The 19,177-nt window shown below is 44.7% G+C and overlaps 2 protein-coding genes and 1 pseudogene across 6 annotated transcripts in view; 1 reads left to right on the forward strand and 2 right to left on the reverse strand.

Annotated features, from left to right (window-relative positions):
• Nf-YA (nuclear factor Y-box A) overlaps positions 1-15,592 on the forward strand; it is a 30,332-nt gene extending 14,740 nt beyond the window's left edge. For 2 of the 5 annotated variants that reach the window (XM_075879392.1, XM_075879401.1), the window contains 5 exons: positions 480-591; positions 689-804; positions 3,870-4,115; positions 12,921-13,118; positions 14,675-15,592. In XM_075879392.1, the coding sequence (XP_075735507.1) occupies positions 480-591; positions 689-804; positions 3,870-4,115; positions 12,921-13,118; positions 14,675-14,767 (765 nt within the window). In that variant the 3' untranslated portion in view covers positions 14,768-15,592. The remainder of the gene's footprint in view (positions 1-479; positions 592-688; positions 805-3,869; positions 4,116-12,920; positions 13,119-14,674) is intronic. The other 3 variants (XM_075879409.1, XM_075879413.1, XM_075879417.1) reach the window with 3 other exon arrangements.
• Positions 5,677-7,021, reverse strand: LOC142776201 (uncharacterized; annotated as a pseudogene).
• Positions 15,593-16,075: 483 nt separating the features above from the next.
• LOC119170140 (bifunctional peptidase and (3S)-lysyl hydroxylase Jmjd7) lies at positions 16,076-18,049 on the reverse strand. Its single transcript, XM_037421196.2, has 2 exons — positions 17,236-18,049; positions 16,076-16,911 (listed from the first exon to the last, which is right to left on the reverse strand). Exons 1-2 carry the CDS (start codon positions 17,912-17,914, stop codon positions 16,649-16,651), a joined length of 942 nt encoding a protein of 313 aa, XP_037277093.2. The 5' UTR covers positions 17,915-18,049; the 3' UTR covers positions 16,076-16,648.
• Positions 18,050-19,177: the final 1,128 nt, after the last annotated feature.

The following is a 19,177-nucleotide window of genomic DNA, read 5'->3' on the forward strand; positions in this document are numbered from 1 at the left end:
GTGCAGTGACATTTCCCTCCTTCATGTTTTTGGCGGTGAAAAGTCAGCCCTACTACTTTGTAGAAAGCCCTGCATGTTTGACAGTTTGCTTCAATAATCTGTCCCGCTTGACCGGCGTAACATAGTTGCTCCCTGCAAACTATACTGTGCTTTTTTGTGACTGAGTAAGAAAATAATGAGTACAAAGTGGCAGCCTTGTTGGATGAACAATTCTAAGGAAGGACACAACAAAATTTCATATAACTTTTGTAACTTGGCATTTCTTGGAAGTGTAATGTGTAGCTATGCACTTTTCAAATGTAGTGTGGCCGCAACATCAGTGTATAAGCCCAATTCGTGCCACTGTCACAACATAGGTGAGGTTAGGAAGCGCAATGCTTGGAATTTATTTGTGCATATTTTAACCAATTGCCTTTACTTTCAGCATCTTCATATGAGACCCTTTCTTCTTATTTACCATCATCTTATTCTTCCAACAGATTATCATTCAGCAACCCCAGCAAGGGCAGATTCTGCAAACGTCAGATGGCCAAACGCTTGTGTACCAGCCTGTCACAGTTGATGGCACAAACTTTGTACAGGGGCCTGGAGGTGTGTATCGCATGTGGTCAGTGTAGTCTGGTTGCTGCTGCTGCTGAGTTGCAGAGAAACAGGTGTGAAGATAATCATCTCTCTGTTCTGCTTTCAGGTATAATCCAGATTCCACAAGTTGCATCTGCGGGAGCACCACAAGTGGTACAGGCAGCACAGGCGCCACAAGCCATAACCCTGCCATCCTCTGTGGGAGGTGGAAACATTGTCATGGTGGGTGGCTTTTGTCTGATGTGCACTTTATAGCTTCTTGGAGGCCTGATGCTAGAAAGCTTCCCAGATTTGTGTACGTTCATTCATATTGAAGCTGAAATGCAAGTGGTTGTCTCCTCTGTCCCGCACGTGTAGGCCTTGTCACGAGCCTGCAGATTTCTTAATTTCGTCGCTCTGCTCAAATGACTGCTGCACTTATTTATTTATTTATAGAATACCGCAGACGAAAATCCAAGCAGGGTGAGCATACATGAAACACACTAAATAACAGAATAAAACAAGGTTGCAAAACGTTTTTTACGCAATTTCTTTGCATATAAGACAGAGGGGTTATGACTTTTTAAAAAAAAAAAAGTCACAATTGAACTACAAGGTGATAATACAATTCTAAGGAAGTCATGGAAGAATAGTATTTACACAAATGGTCAAGGGTGTTGAGGAAATGCTTCGGTTAGTTTATTCCAATCATCTATTGTTTGTGAGAAGAAGGAGTACCGAAAAGTATCAGTCCTTGCGAAGATTGGCATTAGGGAATGAGGATAGTGGTGCCGAGTGGGTCTGCTTAACAAGGGGGATACGTATGCTGCGGTGTCTAAGGATAGCCTGTGGTTTACTATGTCTGAAAGAAACTGTAGCCGACTTCTTTTTCTTCGAATTTGTAGTAGTTCTGTACCATTTTCCGTTAGTAATGCAGTGGTGGAGTCGGTTGACATAGATTTACTATATATGAATCGTACTGCTTTTCTTTGAATTCTTTCTAGGTTTTGAACGTTAATTTTTGTGTGGGAATCTCAAACTATAAAGGCGTGCTCAAGTTTAGGCCTAATTAAGGAAAAGTAGGAGAGTAGAGGAACACCAGGCGGAGCAGTCTTGAGCTTGTGGTGGAGAAGGCATAATTTATGGAAAGCGGCAGAGTAGATGTTATTTATGCGCAAACTCCAGGATAAGGTACTTGTTAACGTTAAGCCTAAGTATTTATAAGAGGCTACTTTAAGTAAAGGTGCTTCAGCTAAATTGTATGTATAGTCTAATGGGACTTTTTTGTGCATTATGGGGAGATACACACATTTGTTTGCATTAAGAAGCATTCCCCATTGTTCACACCATTTTGATACATTGCCTAAGTTAGTATTAAGGTCACATTGGTCACTAATGCGGGTTACATCTCTAAACAAAACACAATCGTCAGCAAATAGACGAATTTGTACCGGGGTGCTAATTACATCGACAATGTCATTAATGTAGACCAGGAACAGAAGGGGGCCTAGTACGCTCCCCTGCGGAACGCCAGAAGTCACCGGAAGGCAGTCCGAATATTTTTCTCCTACCTGAACATATTGGTTGCAATTGAGTAGATAAGCTGAGATCCAGGAGATAAATAATTCTGGTATGCCAACTAACTGAAGCTTTAAAATTAGTTTATCGTGTGGAACTGTGTCGAATGCTTTACTGTAGTCTAAGAGTATTACATCGATTTGGCCGTTAGCATCAAGACAAGCTGCAAAGGTATGAACGATAGTAACCAATTGTGTTATAGTAGAAAATCCTTTTCGAAACCCATGTTGATGATTTGTTAAAACTGAACTTTCTTCTTAGAAATCATTTAATTTGTGAGCTATTATGTGTTCGATAAGCTTACAGCATGATGATGTTAAGGAGATCGGTCGGTAATTTTGTAGTACTAGACGGTCACCTTTCTTGAATATAGGAACAATTCGTGCCGACTTCCAGTCATCTGGCAATTCCGCTAACAACAGAGAGACGCGAAAAATGACGACTAAGTATTTTGCAACAGACTCTGCAAAGTGACGTGTCTTCCTTGACTTCTTTCTTCCTCTTGTACTGATCTCATCACTTACTATAAATTATGGCTTATCATTCCTATGCAGCACAGTAAAAGCTTGTTCACTAAAAACCTCCTTATTCAAAAAGTCAGACGTGTTCTGTGGTGCTGAAAAAATGTGTGTTGTTTAATGATATCAAACTTTCGCTTATTTGGTCATATTTGGCCGCAACTCTGTAATTTCAGAAAATTCTCGGGAGTGTGCCAAGCACAAAGCACCGTAAATGTGTGGTGTAAAGAGGAATAAATGGTGTTTGCAAACAACCAAAACGAGCGCAAGCCTTCAGACAGGCATGGTTGCCATCCATGACTGTGCATTAACCAGCCAGGTTTATTCCAGCTTTGTTTGGAATTGGGGTAGTGCGGGCACAAAACTCAAACACAAAACTCAAACATGGTAAATACTGTTGAAGATGCTGAGTATCAGCTGCAGTCCGCATTTCAGCATTGAGCTGGCTTGCTATTTTACGATGGACGAACAATCATCTGCCGGCCATGTTTTTAGTTCAAAAAGTTGTCATCACGTGTTCATGGTGAGGCTGGTGGTGGCGGCGCATAATGTGGCATACATGCTTAAGACAAGGGGGCCTTGAGTGGTGGTCACATTGTCAAAGAAGTCGCTAGTGTCAAAAATTAAGGCTCTTACACTTCAACTGTGCAAAATAACTTTAAGAAGTATTGGATTTATGCGTTCATTAAGAAAATGAAAATGTATTGATGTAATAGACACTTATTATTTTCTTAATACTTTCAATAATTCAGCATTTGGTCATTTTTCTTGACTACTTGGCTTACGTGAATGAACTTCTCTACTTTGTGAACTTGGACACCAATTACAGTCCCTTTTCTTTTACTAGACTATGAGGAAGTTGCCTTATTTTTCTGTTTAAAGACCCCAGTCATGTGTTTCGACAGTTCTGAAATATATTGCTCACAGCAAATTATAGCACCTTGGGGGCTATAAGCCACAAAGTGGTCTGCCCTCTTAGTGTACAGTTCACTTAGCACATACCAACCAATAAAGGTCTAACAACAGATCGACTTCGGCACAGGCTGAAATGGACGGCCTACTTTGTGGAATTTTACAGAGTACTATCTCTGCATTTCAATGGAAACAGTGTTTGTGAGGCAAAACCCATAGAGCCTGTACTATCATACACAGTATATGTTTCGATAAACCACCTGGCTGAAGGTGTAATATATGACACTTACACCAGAGAAGTTCCAACAGGTGATGCCCAACCACAACGCCGTGGCGGCTGCTCAGGCAGCAAACGCGGGGGCAACCCTGCAGGCGGTACAGCGCATCCCTTTGCCAGGAGCTACCGCTACTGCCACCGCCGTCCCTGCTGACGTGGTGGAGGAGGAACCGCTGTATGTCAACGCCAAGCAGTACCATCGCATCCTGAAGCGGCGCCAAGCCAGGGCACGGCTCGAGGCCGAAGGTCGCATACCCAAAGAGCGAAGGGTGAGTGCCGCTGCTGGCCATCGAGAATTGCACTATCCACATTTACATATAAATAAATAAATATATCTATAATTAAGTTGTAAAAGCCACATTTTACCTTCCATTGTGAGGTGTGATTGTAGAGCATCACTACAGCTCATGATGCACTTGAGGGTTATCTGCCACACCAGTCTAGTGATCACGGTGGTGAACTGCTAACCTGAAGGTTGTAGGATCTAATCCCGGCTGCAGCGGCCTCTTTTCAATGAAGACGAAATGCTAGAGGTTCATGTACAGTGAAATCTCGATAGAACAAATGCCGCATTAATGAACTTTTCAGATGAGCAAACTTTTAAAAAATCCTGCGTCATCTGGTAATAGTTTCAATCTAAATTATTTCACTACTACATACTTCGGAATACCAAACTTTTCAGAACACCAAGTGCTAACTTAGTTCCACGTTAGACTAATAACCCCTCAATACTACGAACTCATATTCTGAAATTTGTCACGACCACCGGAGCGGTACACAAGCAGGCGAGACAGCGAATGGACGCCTTGCTTCTCGGAAAACGCGTGACGGTGCAAATGAAAAAAAAAACGAAAGGACTTTTCTTTTTGTTGAAACCCCGACGCTGCAGGTTTACAAGTGCAGAGGCGAGGGGCGAGAGCAACACTGGAGGGCAAGGTCAGCGAGGCAGAGTGGGAGTTGCAGGGCAGGAAGCATGCACGCGGAAAACCTAAGACAGCGAGGGAGCAGAAAAGGAAACGCAAGGAATTTTTTTTTTTAGCTTTCTTTTCTTCTGAAGAGGCTATAACAGCAGCGACGCTTCGGGTTTTTCTTTATCACTTCTACATGTGCTGTAGGAGGCCTTATCAGTCGTGTCAGTGATGGAAGTGCTGCTCCAATTGCTCCAAAAGTGAAATGCTGCTCCGTGCTGCTCCGAACAGTAATTTTTGTTAGTAATTGCTCCAAACCTGCTCCGACGGACAGACAGAAAAACTTTATTAGAGCAAGTGTGTTTGGACCCCCCAGGATCCCTGGACCACCGCACGGTCCCGCACCACACCTACAAGGCCATACCTAGAGAATGAGAATGACGAAGATTTACTGTTTGACCGACTCATAAGTTTGAAAGAAACTGAAGAGAATCTGGGTACTATCATCACACTGTGTTACTAGTGCGCAGAATTATTGGCTCTGATCTCATATGTGTGACAACGATTGGCATAACGAGCATATACCTCATCTGGCTGTCTTTTTTTCTCAGCGAGACATGCAGGCTAATATGGTGAAATGTTAAAATGAGCAGAAGAGACAAAATGAAAAACTTTATTATTTATATATATTATGGGCATTTAGTATACCAATCCTTTTCATCTGTGCATTATCATCATTATCATGTGTTGCTCATGCATCATCATCTTGGTTCGTTCATCTCAGCTGTCGGCTGCCGGTTCCTCGGGCCTAATAAAGGTCTTCCAAACCAAGACTTCATACATGGTGGAGGTGCTGGGTAGATCACCCGTCATACTCTCGACCACTCTACCCCCTGGAGCTACGTTTAGGTTGCCGCTTGGGCCAGGTGTCCGGAAATATGTTGCACCAAGAAGAGGATTGGTATACTAAATGCCCACAATATATACAGGAAATAGGAGGGAGATGGCCCTATGCGGGCCACCCCTCACACACACTAGGTGGGCTCCTCATTACAGAAGTCCATTGGCATCCAACGCAACTCAAGCTCGGTTGACCAGGTCCTTCTGGCTTGCCAGGTCGGAACAGTTGAGTAGGGCTGCCTCTCAGTCCTCCCGGGTGGGGTTTGGTTTCGGGGTGAGGCGCAGAGTTGACTGGCATGCCCACAGGATGTGGAAGATGTTGGAGGACTTCTCCGCACAGTGCGGGCATTTTCCTGTACAGGCAGGATCGAAATATTTGACAACTGGCGGGCACAGCAGTGTTTTGGTGTAGAGGTGGAGGAGTAAGCATTCCTCTACTTTTGTAAGACCCTTGCAGGGTTTATAATAAATTGCATGGCCGAATCAATAGAATTCAGTAATTTTTCGAAATGTTAAGGCCAGATTAGTTTCGGGATCTATTCCGGAAAGGTCCGAAGGCGTTACCCGAAGAGTGAGCGCGCGGGCAGCGGCGTCTGCCATTTCATTGCCTTTGAGGCTCGTGTGAGCTGGAGCCCATGTGACACTACGGGATGCGGGCGCCCCGACATAATTACTATTTTGTAAGATGCGGTACGCCAAGTATGGGACGTACCTGCGTTGAATATTTCTGCAGGCCCCTCTCGAGTCCGTAATGATGACGCGCGAGTCCTGGTCTGCAGCAGCTAGCACAGTGGTGACTTCCTTCGCATGTAAAATGTCCTGTGCTCTGAATGCAAGACCATTCATCGCAACGTTTTGGAGGACGACTGCAGCCGTGTACCACCCCCCATGGTGAGGGCTGGGGGCGTCTACGTAAAATATGCCATGTTTGTTTCCATAGTGGCGGACTAGTGCCTGCGCAAGGTGCCTGCCACTGTATTTGTCACGTGTCATGTTGGCCAGAAGAAGGCGCACGTGCAGGGCGTATCTCCAGACTTCTGGGATGCCTACGCGCTGTTCCCTCTCTGTTGGGTGGTGGATGTGTAGTCGGGCTAATAGGCAGGGACCCGACCGAGTGTTCGAAAGTCTCGTGTATTGGCTGGTCAAGTGTGCCTCCCGGAGCTTTGCAAAAGTGTTTACCATCCCCAGGCCTATAAGGTGCTGGTTGGACGTGGTTATTGGGAGATCGAGGGGACGCTTGTACATCTTCCTGAGAATCACCTTAAAGGCGTTCTCGTCAAACTTGCGCAAGTGGAGGTCAGGAGCCGAGTAGAGGACTTGACTGGTTACGAATGCATGCGCCAGCCGCAAGGCATCTTTGCAACGTAACCCCCCCCCCCCCCCCCCCCCACGCTTGTTGGGAACCCGGCGGACTATACGACCCACTTGGTCCCCCACCTTACGCAATTCTGTCAATGTTGTATCAACTCGGTGATGTTTATGAATAAACAGACCCAGTACTCTGATCTCATCGTGTTCTGGGATGGGTACGCTTCGAAAGGACAGTTTAAGTTTAAGTTTGGTAGTGCACTTTGCCGAGGGGCAGATGTGCACAAATTACGATTTGGTCGGGGAGGATTGAAGGCCGCAGTGGCAAGCATGGGCGTCCACGATCTCTGCCGCTTGCTACAGGTTGGCTTCTATGTCTCCTACCAATCCGTGTTTAGCCCATATGGTAATATCGTCGGCATACAGCGCGTGCTGTATGCCTTCAACATTATCCAGCTGAGCCAGGAGTTTCAACATAGCCAGATTAAAATGTAGGGGTGAGAGGACTGCACCCTGTGGGGTGCCTCTTGTACCTAATTGATATGGGCCGTGTTCTTCATCTTGTATTCGAATGTATGACTGTCGGTCAGAGAGAAATTGTCGAATGTATTAAAAAATGTTGTGTCCACAGTTAGCTTGGGAAAGGTGCTCCAGTATCATGTCTTGTGCGACGTTGTCAAAAGCCCCCTTCAAATCAAGGGCAAGTACTGCCTTGTCATTAAGAGGGTATTCGACAGAATTTAGAACTTCCCGGTCTCATTGTAGCAGGACATCCTGTGGGGACCGGTGCGGGCGGAAGCCGAACATTGTGTCTGCAAATGTGTCTTGGTTTTCCAAAAACTCGGACAAGTGATCTCGCACCATAGTCTCCATCAGCTTTCCCACACTAGACGTGAGAGATGGGGCAAAGGTTGTCCGTGTTTATGGCTTTGCCAGCTTTCAGAATGAAAGTGACCAGGGCCATCTTTCATTTGATTGGAAGGAGTCTCCCACCAAGCCAGATTGAGTTTGAGTTTATGTACGTGAGGAGTGCGTCGTAGGTCAGGTCGAAAATGTTGGCAAGTAATTTCACTGTTACTTTGTCTCTCCCTGGCGTCGGTCCTCGCTTCATTTTAGTCAGGGTCACCTTCATGTCATGGAGCTGGAACGGTTGATCTAGCTTTGCGTTTTCGAAACCTGCATATGAGTACGCTGGCCCTTGGGTGTCATGTCGGACTCAGAGGTATTGATTGTGTAGTTTGCATGCTAATTTTGAGGTGTCTCCGTTGAAGGCATGGATTGCCCGTTGGAGAGGTTTTTGCGTCTCGGCTCTGGTTTGGGTCGGACCAATCAAAATGCGAAAGAGACGCCAAGTGTTCCGGTTGGACATTTGTCTAGCAGCCGTGTTGCATTGGTTCACTCAATTCGAGTCGGCGAGATGGGCCGCATACTTGGCCTCTCGTTAGGTGAGCTCGGCAATGCGAATTTTGAGTTTCCGAATGTGTTTTTAGCGGCGCCATCTGTGGACGAGGCTGTGCCGCGCCTCCCAGAGGTGAAGGAGGTGATTGTTCACCCCCGGCGTAGCCTCAGAGAGTCGAACTTGAGTTTCCGTCAAACGAAGGTGTGTAACCAAGTCTTGTGACCGTGCGTGGTAACCTGTTTCGCGAATAGGGGCCATATTAGTGTGGGTTTTCTGAAACTTTGTCCAGTCGGGTATGCGGGCTTGGGCATAGGGTCTTGCCAGTGGTTTGCTTGCGACGGTAGTGTTGAGTATGCGGTGGTCACTGTTTAGGGTTTCTTCGGTGTTGGCCCAGTCTGCATGTCTAATGTTTTTGGTGAAGGTAAGGTCCGGACACGTGTCCCGAGTCATGGAGTTACTGTATAAACTGGAATATAAGTCGAGATATTTTCAATAAAACAATGAGCTAAAGTCGCCCCTCGTTTTATATAGCGGTGTCTAGCCGACAGTGCACCGCTGTCTGGCAACATGTGGCTTGCGTGTGCGTGAGAAGCTGGACACAGCCATATTCACATTCAAATCCAATAGCAGGTTGTTTTTTTTTTCTCTTGACATTGTGTTTCAATTTTTAGTGGTCTTTTTTTTTGTTTACTGAATATGAGTAGCGGTACAAGAAGGCAGTACTCAGCTGCGTTCAAACAAGGGGTTGTTGAGTTCGCAGAAGCGAATGGGAATATGGCTGCTCAGCGCCCACCCCTTTGGTGTATCAGCGTGCTCTATTGAAGGGTGCAGAAAGGGAAGCTGCAGATGTGCAATCCTCGGAAAATGTCATCTCGTGGAGGAAGTGTGGCTCATCCGCAGCTGGAGAATAGGCTAGGGAACTTTCTGTGGGAAGTTCATGCATGCTCGCTGCCAGTGACCGTGGATACCATTCGCAAGAAATCTCTGGAACTAGCTCGAGAAGCTGGGCTCACGAGGGAAGAGTTTCGTGCACCAAACTCTTGGGTGCATCGATTCATGAGACGCAAAGGATTTTCTTTCCGGTGGTGCACATCCATCTGTCAGAAGTTTCCAGATGAGCTCGAGGACAAGCTTATAAACTTTCAGTGCTTGGTGAACCGGCTTCGGGAGCAGAACATTTACATGATGGGGCAGATTGACAACGCCGATGAGACCCCCGTGTGGTTTGACATGCCTTCATTGACCATGATCATGCAGTGTGGCGCCAAGGATATGAAGCTGTTGTCCACTGGCAACGAGCACTCGCGCTTCACCGTCATGCTGGCATGCATGGCAGATGGTAGAAAGCTTCCGCCCTTCATCATTTTCAAACGTGAGACAATGCCAAAGGAAGTGCTCCCGCCCGGTGTTGTCGTTCGCGCCAACAAAAAGGGATACATGGACGAGGCCATGATGCTCGAATAGATACGAGTAGTCTGGAACCATCACCCAGGTGCACTGCTGCGTCTTTGCAGCATGCTGGTGTTAGATGCGTTTTGTGGTCACTTAACCGACGCTGTGAAGCGTGCACTGGACGATGGAAAAACGGACCTCGCCGAGATACCAGGTGGTATGACGTCCGCCCACCAACCGATCGACGTTGTGCTAAACAAGCCGTTCAAGGCCCGAGTGCTGCTGGAGTACCAAAAGTGGATGTCCGGCGACAACCCAAAGACACCAACGGGCCGCCTACAGAGGCCTTCGCTTGCGACTGTTTGTGGCTGGGTGCTTTCCGCTTGGCATTCCTTGCCAGATTCCATGGTGGAAAATGCTTTTAAGAAATGTTCCATCAGCAACTCGCTGTATGGCACAGAAGACAACGCACTGTTGGAGGCGGCCAGCGACAAACTCTCATCTTCAGAAGACAGTGGCGCTTCGTCTTACGAATAGGAACAGTTACGATGGTGGTTGAGGGGAGTTCCAACGATTGGGGTGCGGTGCCCCCAATTCGCAAACAAGTGTCGTTCAGCAATTTTGAGTCTTTCTTTTTTTTTCTTTTTTGGTAACCTGAATTTGGGGGCTCGACCTATATTCCCACTCGACCTATAGTCCGGTTTATACGGTACCTACCCGCGTTGTATGTACAGGGTCAGTGTGAAGAGTGAGGCCCAGCGTGGACACAAGTTCCGCTAGCTTGCACCCTTGCTTCTCATCACGCACATATCCCCAGAGTGTGCTGTGGGTGTTGAAATCACCCACTATCACCAGGGGATACCTGCCGGCAGCCTTCAGGGTGCGACTGAAGAGTGCTGCGAAGGTTACATTTTTAAGTCTGGGAGAACAATATATGTCAAGTACGTGGAGTGGCACATCTTGTTTCTTGAGCGGAAAAAGTTTCACCATCACGTAGGAATAAATAGTTTGAAGTTCCAAGTTGACAAGGTTAGCTGTATAATTTTTATGCACACAGACGCAGGAAGAAGGGTCCTGCTGGAAAGTGATGTAATTTGTAAGGGTGGCGCCACTCCCTGGCTCCTGGAGGGCAACCAAAACCGGAAGCGAGTCAAGAGTTGATAGGAAAAGTCAATGATGTGAGCGGGACCGAAAGCCTCGACAATTATACTGGACAAAGTTAAGGGTGATGGCCGAATTGGTTTTCGGGACGCGCCTGACCTTAGGGCTGCTCGCCATGGTGAGTTAAACTGAGGCGAGATTCTAGTGACGCTGCTCCAGAGCGAGCATTCGTAGCGAGAGAGGGGTCCTCAATACTGTAGAGCGAGCAGCTGTCATCATCATCTATCTCGATGTTGCGTCTAGAAGTTTTAACTGAGCGGCCAGATACGTCCTTGTAGGGACTGCCAGTCCAACCCGAGGGGCGCGAGGAATGCGAAATTTGTTGGACTATCATCACAGGGATTGTCTCCTGCAATTTGGACAAGGCGGTGACCATTACTGATATTTGGTTTTCCATGGCGGCAAATCGGGCGTCGGACACGGGCCTCGAAACGTGCCTCGAATGCGGCGTCTGCGCTTGTTGCCACCTTTGGGGCCACAAGCTCACTTTCCATTGCTTTTATATGATGCCGATTATCTACTGCTTCATCCACATCACCTTTCGGACAACCTGCCACTGTTTGCTACATGAAATTTACATTGATTGTTGTCTGTTAAATATATTTCATTAGAACTATATTTAGGAGATGCTTCAACAATGCTCCTGAAACACCGATAGCTGCTCTGAACTGCCTTTTTTTTTCTGCTCCGAAAACACCTATAGCTGCGCCAAAGCAGCACTTTTCCTGCTCAAAAGTATGCTCCAAAAAGTAAAAAGCCACTTCGATCACTGTCGTGTTCATCTCTTTTCGGTGATTAAGGCATCTGCAAAGCAAGTCGGCGTTTGCGCTGCGATGATACTACAATGAGTTCATCTATGCTTGTGCTGAAAAAGCGGTAGCAGTTTTCACTAAGCGAGGAAGTGGATATTCTTCGGCAACTGGAAGGCAAAAGCTGGATGCCCTCGCACTGCAAAGTTAATGCTGCAAGCATAAAAAAACAATCATGGACTTTTTTAAACAAATGTGCATTTTTTGGTGTTCACTTGTTCATTAGTTTTTTTTCTCGTGAAAAATGAGTTCAAGGACCCACCGTTGTAAAAGTAAGTCATATCGGTCGGTGTAAAATAAGTAGTTAGGTTAATTTATGGGCTTTCACTATAACAACTTTTCAAAATAAACGAATTTCCATGGCCCCCTAAAGTTTGTTCGTTATACCGAGATTTTACTGTACTTATATTTAGGTGCACATTAAAAAACCTCAGATAGTCGAAATTTCCGGAGCCCTCCTCTACGCCATCCCTCGTAATCATATTGTCATTTTGGTACTCATGCAGTTTTTTTTTTATCATTGCAGATTTAAAATTTTCAAAATGACCTCTTTAGAAAAAATATACTGTTAACTGTTAATAGCAACCATAAAGTTGTAAAAAAATGTTTTGCATTGTTTATACATAAGTAATAATTATGAAAATAAGAAACCTAGAATAAGTGTAAAATACTGTAGGTCCACTGGAATGAATATTGATCAAAACCACTTGAGAAATGCACACAGCAGACCAATTTCACATTATTTTTATTAGCAACATTGTGCTGTGCACTCCTCTAGTAAATAATTATTGTTTAAACTCGGAGTCTGAAGTACGTATAATAGCGATTCCCATTCAGCAGTTGGGCATTGGTGATCTAAGTCATTTAGGACACGGCAATAGTTAGCTGCAAGTGTAGTACATGTGGTGTCCCGGCTCGTTTGTTTTTCAAATTCCTTTATTGTTTGTACTACAGTGCCTTAATTAAGTGGCAGTCGCTTGCCAAGAAGCTGGATATTTTTAAGCTCACTTTGTTTCAAACCTATACAAGCTGACTTAATGTCACCAACTATGAAGAGCACTTGTTTGTGGAATACTGCGCATCATCTGCTGTCATACAGTGGTGCAAGTATGTATGTACACAGCAGGCTAATGCAGTGCTTGCTTACAGCCCGACGTTTGCGATCTCACGACTCGATTACTCATTCTCACATTACAGAAATACCTGCACGAGTCTCGGCACCGACATGCGATGAACCGTATTCGCGGTGAGGGTGGCCGATTTCACTCGGGTAGCTCGCGCAAGGACCATGGAGAGAACTCGCCTGGCGACACTGGCAGCAACCAAAATTCTGTGGACGGCTCCTCGCAGCATGACGATGTCTCCAATGGTCTTCACTCCCTTGAGGTACTCGAGGTGTGCCAAATTAACATTTATCTGCTTGCTAACATAGTGGACTCCCATCGGAGTTCTGCTTATGCATGTTTGCATCCGCAGCACCACAAAACACTGTTGCAGTTCTTTGATATTACAAAAAAGTCTGCATGTGATGGCTGGCTCTGCAGTGCTTTGTGTTGGTGGTTGATGTGTGTCACTGGGAGGCCAGGTTACATAATGTCAGCTGCTTTACAGGTGCACCTTTGGTGTACTGCTCTGATAGTGTTTTCAGCGCCTCAACCACTGACATTTATGCTCTATTTATTATTGCACCTCTTTTAGCCTGCAAAACCTGAGGTGATGTTTTGATGCTGTCATAATATCACAGCAAATAAAAAGAATAAAAAAATATTTATCGATAACATAATCTAACGTGGATCCTCACATTTGTGAGCTTGAACCTTTGACAGCACACCATGAACACCTTAACAATGTAATGTTGCTTTTAAAGGTGTTTATCACAAGTTGAGGACATCGCATGCAGCAGGTGCCTGGGGGTGGTGTCCTGCCAGGAACAGAGTAGCTGACCCAACTGTCAACCTGCTTAACTTTTCTGCTTTTCTTCTCTTGTTCTCTCTCTCCTCCGTCTTGAAGGTTTGTGAATACTTTGCGAGAAAACAACTTCATTAAATTTGCTATGGTGCTGCTAAATGAGATTGCTGAGTGTACCTAAATAAGGACAGTCTTCAATAAGGCTGGTACCATATAAAATAGGACATAAATAAGCGTTCTTTCTCAGTGTACACTAACGTTTGTCACATCTGTGCACAGCTCTATTCGATTCACACTAAATTTGCATCACTTGTATGCCATTTAACACTTACACTTAAAGGGGACCTGAAGCACTTTTTCAAGTAACCATGGAACAGATTCACTAAAAGAGCTTATTGTACCATGAATTAAACGCCACAAAAACCTTAAGAATCCATTCAGTATGAGTGAAGTTAAAGATTTGTTGTACGCTGCAATCGCATTCTATCTTCTCTCGTTCGGACAAAAGCACTGGAAGCTAAGTGGGGACAAAGAAAATACGTGATGCGCCTCGTGACTTGAGAACTTTATTTCTTTTTTTTTTTTCTTCGAATATGCAACTTTCTTTAGTGCGATCACGCGTGGACAAGTTGCAGCCTTTTGCAGCGATCCCTGCAACGACCAAGCACGCCGTGTTAAAATCAGCCAATGGCTGATAGATGGCCTTCTACTAGTGATTTTTGAGTGTCATCTGTCATTTTTCGAAAAAAATCAATTTTTAGCTCGCGTGTTATCAGGAGCCTCTACTACGATCGGCAGCGCTTCCTGACCGTGCTCAAAAAGTGTTGCAGGGCCCCTTTCATACCCGCAAACATCTAGGTTTTGGCATCTCTATCTTTCCTCTAGCGAAAACTCAATGTACAAGCCTTCTTCAATAAATTTGTTGCTCAAACTGTCAACATTCCTTTGAATATCAACAACCAGAGAATTCCGCTGAGCCAGCTTTGTTCACCTTGCTTGTTACCGCACATCGCTAATGGACCGCTCTTCACCTCTTGTTGCAGAACCAGACGGCAAAATACACCTTCACCGTGCAGAACGGTCTCATCAACGTCATGCCCTCAGAACTTATGGTGGCAGGTGGAGACTCAAACTGACAGACAGTGACCAGCAGCAACCATCATCAAAACTTCATTGTCCTTATCATCATCATCACCGTCATCAGTCTCCTTTTTCATCTGTACAAAGAATACCAGGAATGCACCATAACCATGTGTACATATCTCAAAAAGCTGCCGACGTTGTTGGTGAAAGACGGGCATCTGACGGTACCTCTCGTGTGTTTGTTGTCATCAACAGCCGATACTAATAAGTCTGCTACTGCAAGAGCTGCTGCCCCTCTTTTCCTTCGTGCAGCACAGTGAGACAAAACTAAACAGAAGAGTTTCTTTTTTTGGCGTTTCATACTTCAAGACACTTGCCTTAATTTTGTGTGTGAGAGTGCGTGTGAACATGTACACCTTGAAAGGTTGCAGCGTATTCAAAACATATCAATGCTAGTTAATTATGATTATTAAATGCATTTTCGTGTCTGGCTAAAAAATTTGCAGTTGAACTTATATAGCATCCATGCACATCATTGCCAAATAACTACAAGAATCATAATGTCAGAAAATGTACTAAAAAATAAGATATCTTTTTTTACCACATGAACCTTTCTTTTGCGTATTGCGGTAGTTTCGTGCTCTGTGACTAAAACTTTTCATACGGTCTCATTCATGATGCAGTGAATCTAGTTGCAATGACAGATATTTTGTGCCAAGCCGAAAGTGAATGAAAGTTGTGCATTCTGTGAAGTGCCACGTACTCTGGCACTATAGATGCAGCACCACTGATGTTGAGTTGGAAGTCATTCCGTTGCAAATTTGAAAGTATGTGACGCACATGATGGCAAAACATGTATATAAATGTTTAAGTAAGGATGCATATGATAGTCTGGGTAGCAAATGTGAAAGTATGTGACGCACGTGATGGCAAAACATGTATATAAATGTTTAAGTAAGGATGCATATGATAGTCTGGGTTTCGCTTTTTAATGTAACGATGTACATGATAGTCTTGGTTTTCTTCTTTAATGATCAACACACAAATCTATGTTTGTCGAGGGGCATCTTACTGATTGTGCCCCCATAACTGGCATCTCATTTGTATTGGCTGAAACTGTTGCAAGTTGTACAGACATGTTAGTAAGAACAATTTGTGAATGCCCATGTGCATTTCAATTGAACAACTTTGATGTTTACGCATTAGGAATGGATAAGAAAATGTGAAGTGCTGTTTTGTGTGATCAGTTAATGCAGCAAAACACATTCTGAAATCGCGTGACTACTATTTCCAAGCGTGTGCATGTTAATGCAAGGTATGTACATGTGCATGTAAAAAAGGTTTAAGGAATAAAAAATATGTAGGTGGAGCATGTTTACATTTTTAATAGTACTAATGTTTGACAATGTTTTGTGAGCACAGGTTGCATACTTCTGCAATGCCCATCATTGAAGTCATGTCATTTTTTTCTCAGCATTAATAATTTATTTTCTGGGAGAAAGCTTTCATGAGTTGTTGGTGCATCTGTTCGCATTGCCAACAGAGCTGGTACTTAATGCAACGAAAATACCAAGCAAGTTCCGCTTCTCCGGAGGCGTAATCACAGCTTGGTTTTGGTCAGGGCTGCTTTGCCAAATATGGCCCGCACGACGTATCTCTCGTTCTTAAGCCCATTGCATTGGGTTGCCTTTGGAGGCAATGTCATACCTACTAACATATGCACTTTTGTACTTGTACAAACGGATTTGTGTTCCTTCTACTGGTCCTAAGACATGCAAGGTGTTCTTAATTTTTGTGTTGTGTTGTTGCAATAGTCTGAGGTGTGCCCTTGTTGCGATTAAATTTCTTATTGATTCGAATTTCTGCATTTTCCTTGTTCAGTAGTCTGGGTGATTACACTCACTACAAAGGTCAATGGGAGATGGGAAACTATTTCAACAGTTCTTATTTCTTGGAGACAAATCTTCCAGAAGCTTGTAATAGCAATACTTGATGTCAAATTCCATGTCATACCAGTAATTGAGCGCAATACAACCATGGCTTTGTCGGACATGGTGGAACCACAAGGAAGGAAGGTAGAGTATATCACCAGCACCGACTCTACATTTAACTGGTGATGCTCGTCGATAGTGTGGGTATCTGTCGAAGTCCGGATTTTCTGGATCTAAGGGAATCCATGGCACCGATGAACCATCACCTGCACAGGTTGGCAGTAATGGCCAATTGTGACACTGCTCAAGTGGCAGCAAAGCGGAATACTCGAGGTTAAGTTAAGGTAAAGCAAAATTAAAGAGCTTCCAAATCGGGGCGCTACGTGCAATGGGCGATTTATTCTCGCCGGCTACAAAATGTGAAAGCGCATCCTAAGGCAATGTCCGCTAAACAGGTATCTGTTGCGACTATCGGCACATTCAATGCAACGATTGTTGTTGGAACATTTTCAGAATATATTCCGTATATTTAAACTTTGAAGTCCTACACACCATAAAAAGCTTCAAATTATAGCGATAAATCCAAGTACCTGAATCGATTACGTCAAACCGACCGTTGGCAGCTTGACGAAATTGTCCAGTTTTGTAATTTCCGTAAGGCACCCACGGTAAATCTGTCGGTGGCAGCAGGATGAAGTCTTTGTAGCCCGAAACAACGCAGTAAATGTTCTCGTAGTGGTCGCGGTGCATCGAAGTGACGGCCCTCTCGTCGCCCATCCAAAAGTTGACCGCGTCGGGCGCTTTGCCGAATGCTGCTGTCGCCCAGCAAACATCAGTCTCAACGTCGTCCGCAAGCTCCCTAAACTCGTCGGTGAAGTTGGAATTCTGCTTCTGAATGTAGAACACCGCTTTGGGGCGTTCGCGGGCTTCGAGAATGTCCAAAAACTCTCCGAACTTCATGACACGTTCTTCGGGTGTCACGAACACACCTGCGTGCACGGCGTCCGCAAAACCATTCGGAGTGACAGCCACGGTGACCGCTAGGTCCCCGACTTTTTCCCTCAGGTAGGTACGGGTCCATTTATTTACCGCAGTCCAGTGAGACACACCGCCTCGTATGATGACAGGCAAGTTGGGTGAAACCCAGCGCCTGTGAAATTCAAGCGGGCTCGGCTGCTCCGTGATTTCAGTGAGGGCGCGCGGGTGAAAGAAATCCTTGCAGTTGTCGTTGAATCGTCCCAGCGCATCCTGCAGTGGTGCCGATTCCATCCCATTAATCTAACGACAGAATTGTGCCTTTATAACACGTCTCCAACGGCATGCGCAGAGGACTCGCATGTGCTCTTCACATGGATCGCTTTTCTCCATCTCCTCCCGCCTCTTCGATCTGCGGTACAGTACTGGAAGGGGACAGTGGAGTGAACGAGGCGGTCGCGCCGCAATTCGGCCGATTCTCCAGCGGGTGACAGTAGCGGCGGCGCTGTAGACTCATGGTACTGAAGATCTCAGAAGCGTCTGCATTAGGAGCGCGCGCGCCCGAGCCTGCGAAAGCATGTAATTGCTCGTTTTTAGCGCGTTTGATGCACTTCTGAGCCTATATCAGTGGACGCACCTACTACGCGCCATGGTGCACGAGTGAATATGCAGACACGCCGAAATTGCGTCGCTACATTCACTGTTTCAAGAGCCTGACGACCCAGAAAAAAAATGTTAATCGGTATTTGCACGGATCTGCCTAGCGTCTTACTCTATCAGCGCTTTGAGTTGCGTTACATCAAATGTGGCTTCTGGCGAACTACAAAGGGAGAAGAAGTATCAAAACCATGATTAAATCATACGCTTGTTTTGTCGGCAGTCGCTGCTATATTCACTGCACACTGTTCCTCATATGAGCCTACATTCGCTCGAATGCTTCACGAGAAACCCGAGTATAAGTAACGTTGTCACAACATTTATCGGTGACAACTCTGCTTTATCATGCCAGTTTTGCGGAAGATAATAGTTATTGCTTTCCTAAAGACTTATTACATATTAAACTTATTAAAACAACACACAAACGTATTAAAAAGTGCTAATTGTATGTATAGCCCATCTGTTAATGTGCGTAAATTTATTGTAACCAGTTCTAATTTTGTATCGACAGCTTAAATTGTGCTGCTTTCTAAATATTTCATTGCCGTAACGCCATTGCGAGCGAGCAAATTTGTGGGGATGTTTTGTATTATAAGCGTAGTTTTATTATTAGGTGTCAAAAGTGTAGACAAGAAGTGGTGCATCTTGTTTTGAGAAATTTACCTTCCTTGTATATGTACACAGTAAACACACACACACACACGCATATATATATATATATATATATATATATATATATATATATATATATATATATATATATATATATATATATATATATATATAAGGAAAAGAAGTGGATATTTAAGGGCTCGTTCTCCCGTGTTTTGACACAATATTAATGAAATCTAACAGACAATAATCCCAAGGGAAGTATAAGCGAGGTTATTAGACCAAATT

This window comes from Rhipicephalus microplus, chromosome 2 (genome assembly GCF_043290135.1).
Source record: "Rhipicephalus microplus isolate Deutch F79 chromosome 2, USDA_Rmic, whole genome shotgun sequence".
NCBI lineage: Eukaryota > Metazoa > Arthropoda > Arachnida > Ixodida > Ixodidae > Rhipicephalus > Rhipicephalus microplus.

Bases quoted from the DNA above. Each gene is read 5' to 3' on its own strand.
- LOC119170140 (XM_037421196.2), bottom strand. From the start codon at position 17,914: ATGGAATCGGCACCACTGCAGGATGCGCTGGGACGATTCAACGACAAC. The intron at 16,912-17,235 runs GTACTTGGATTT...CAACCTGTGCAG, and splicing joins GTTTGACGTAATCGATTCAG to GTGATGGTTCATCGGTGCCA.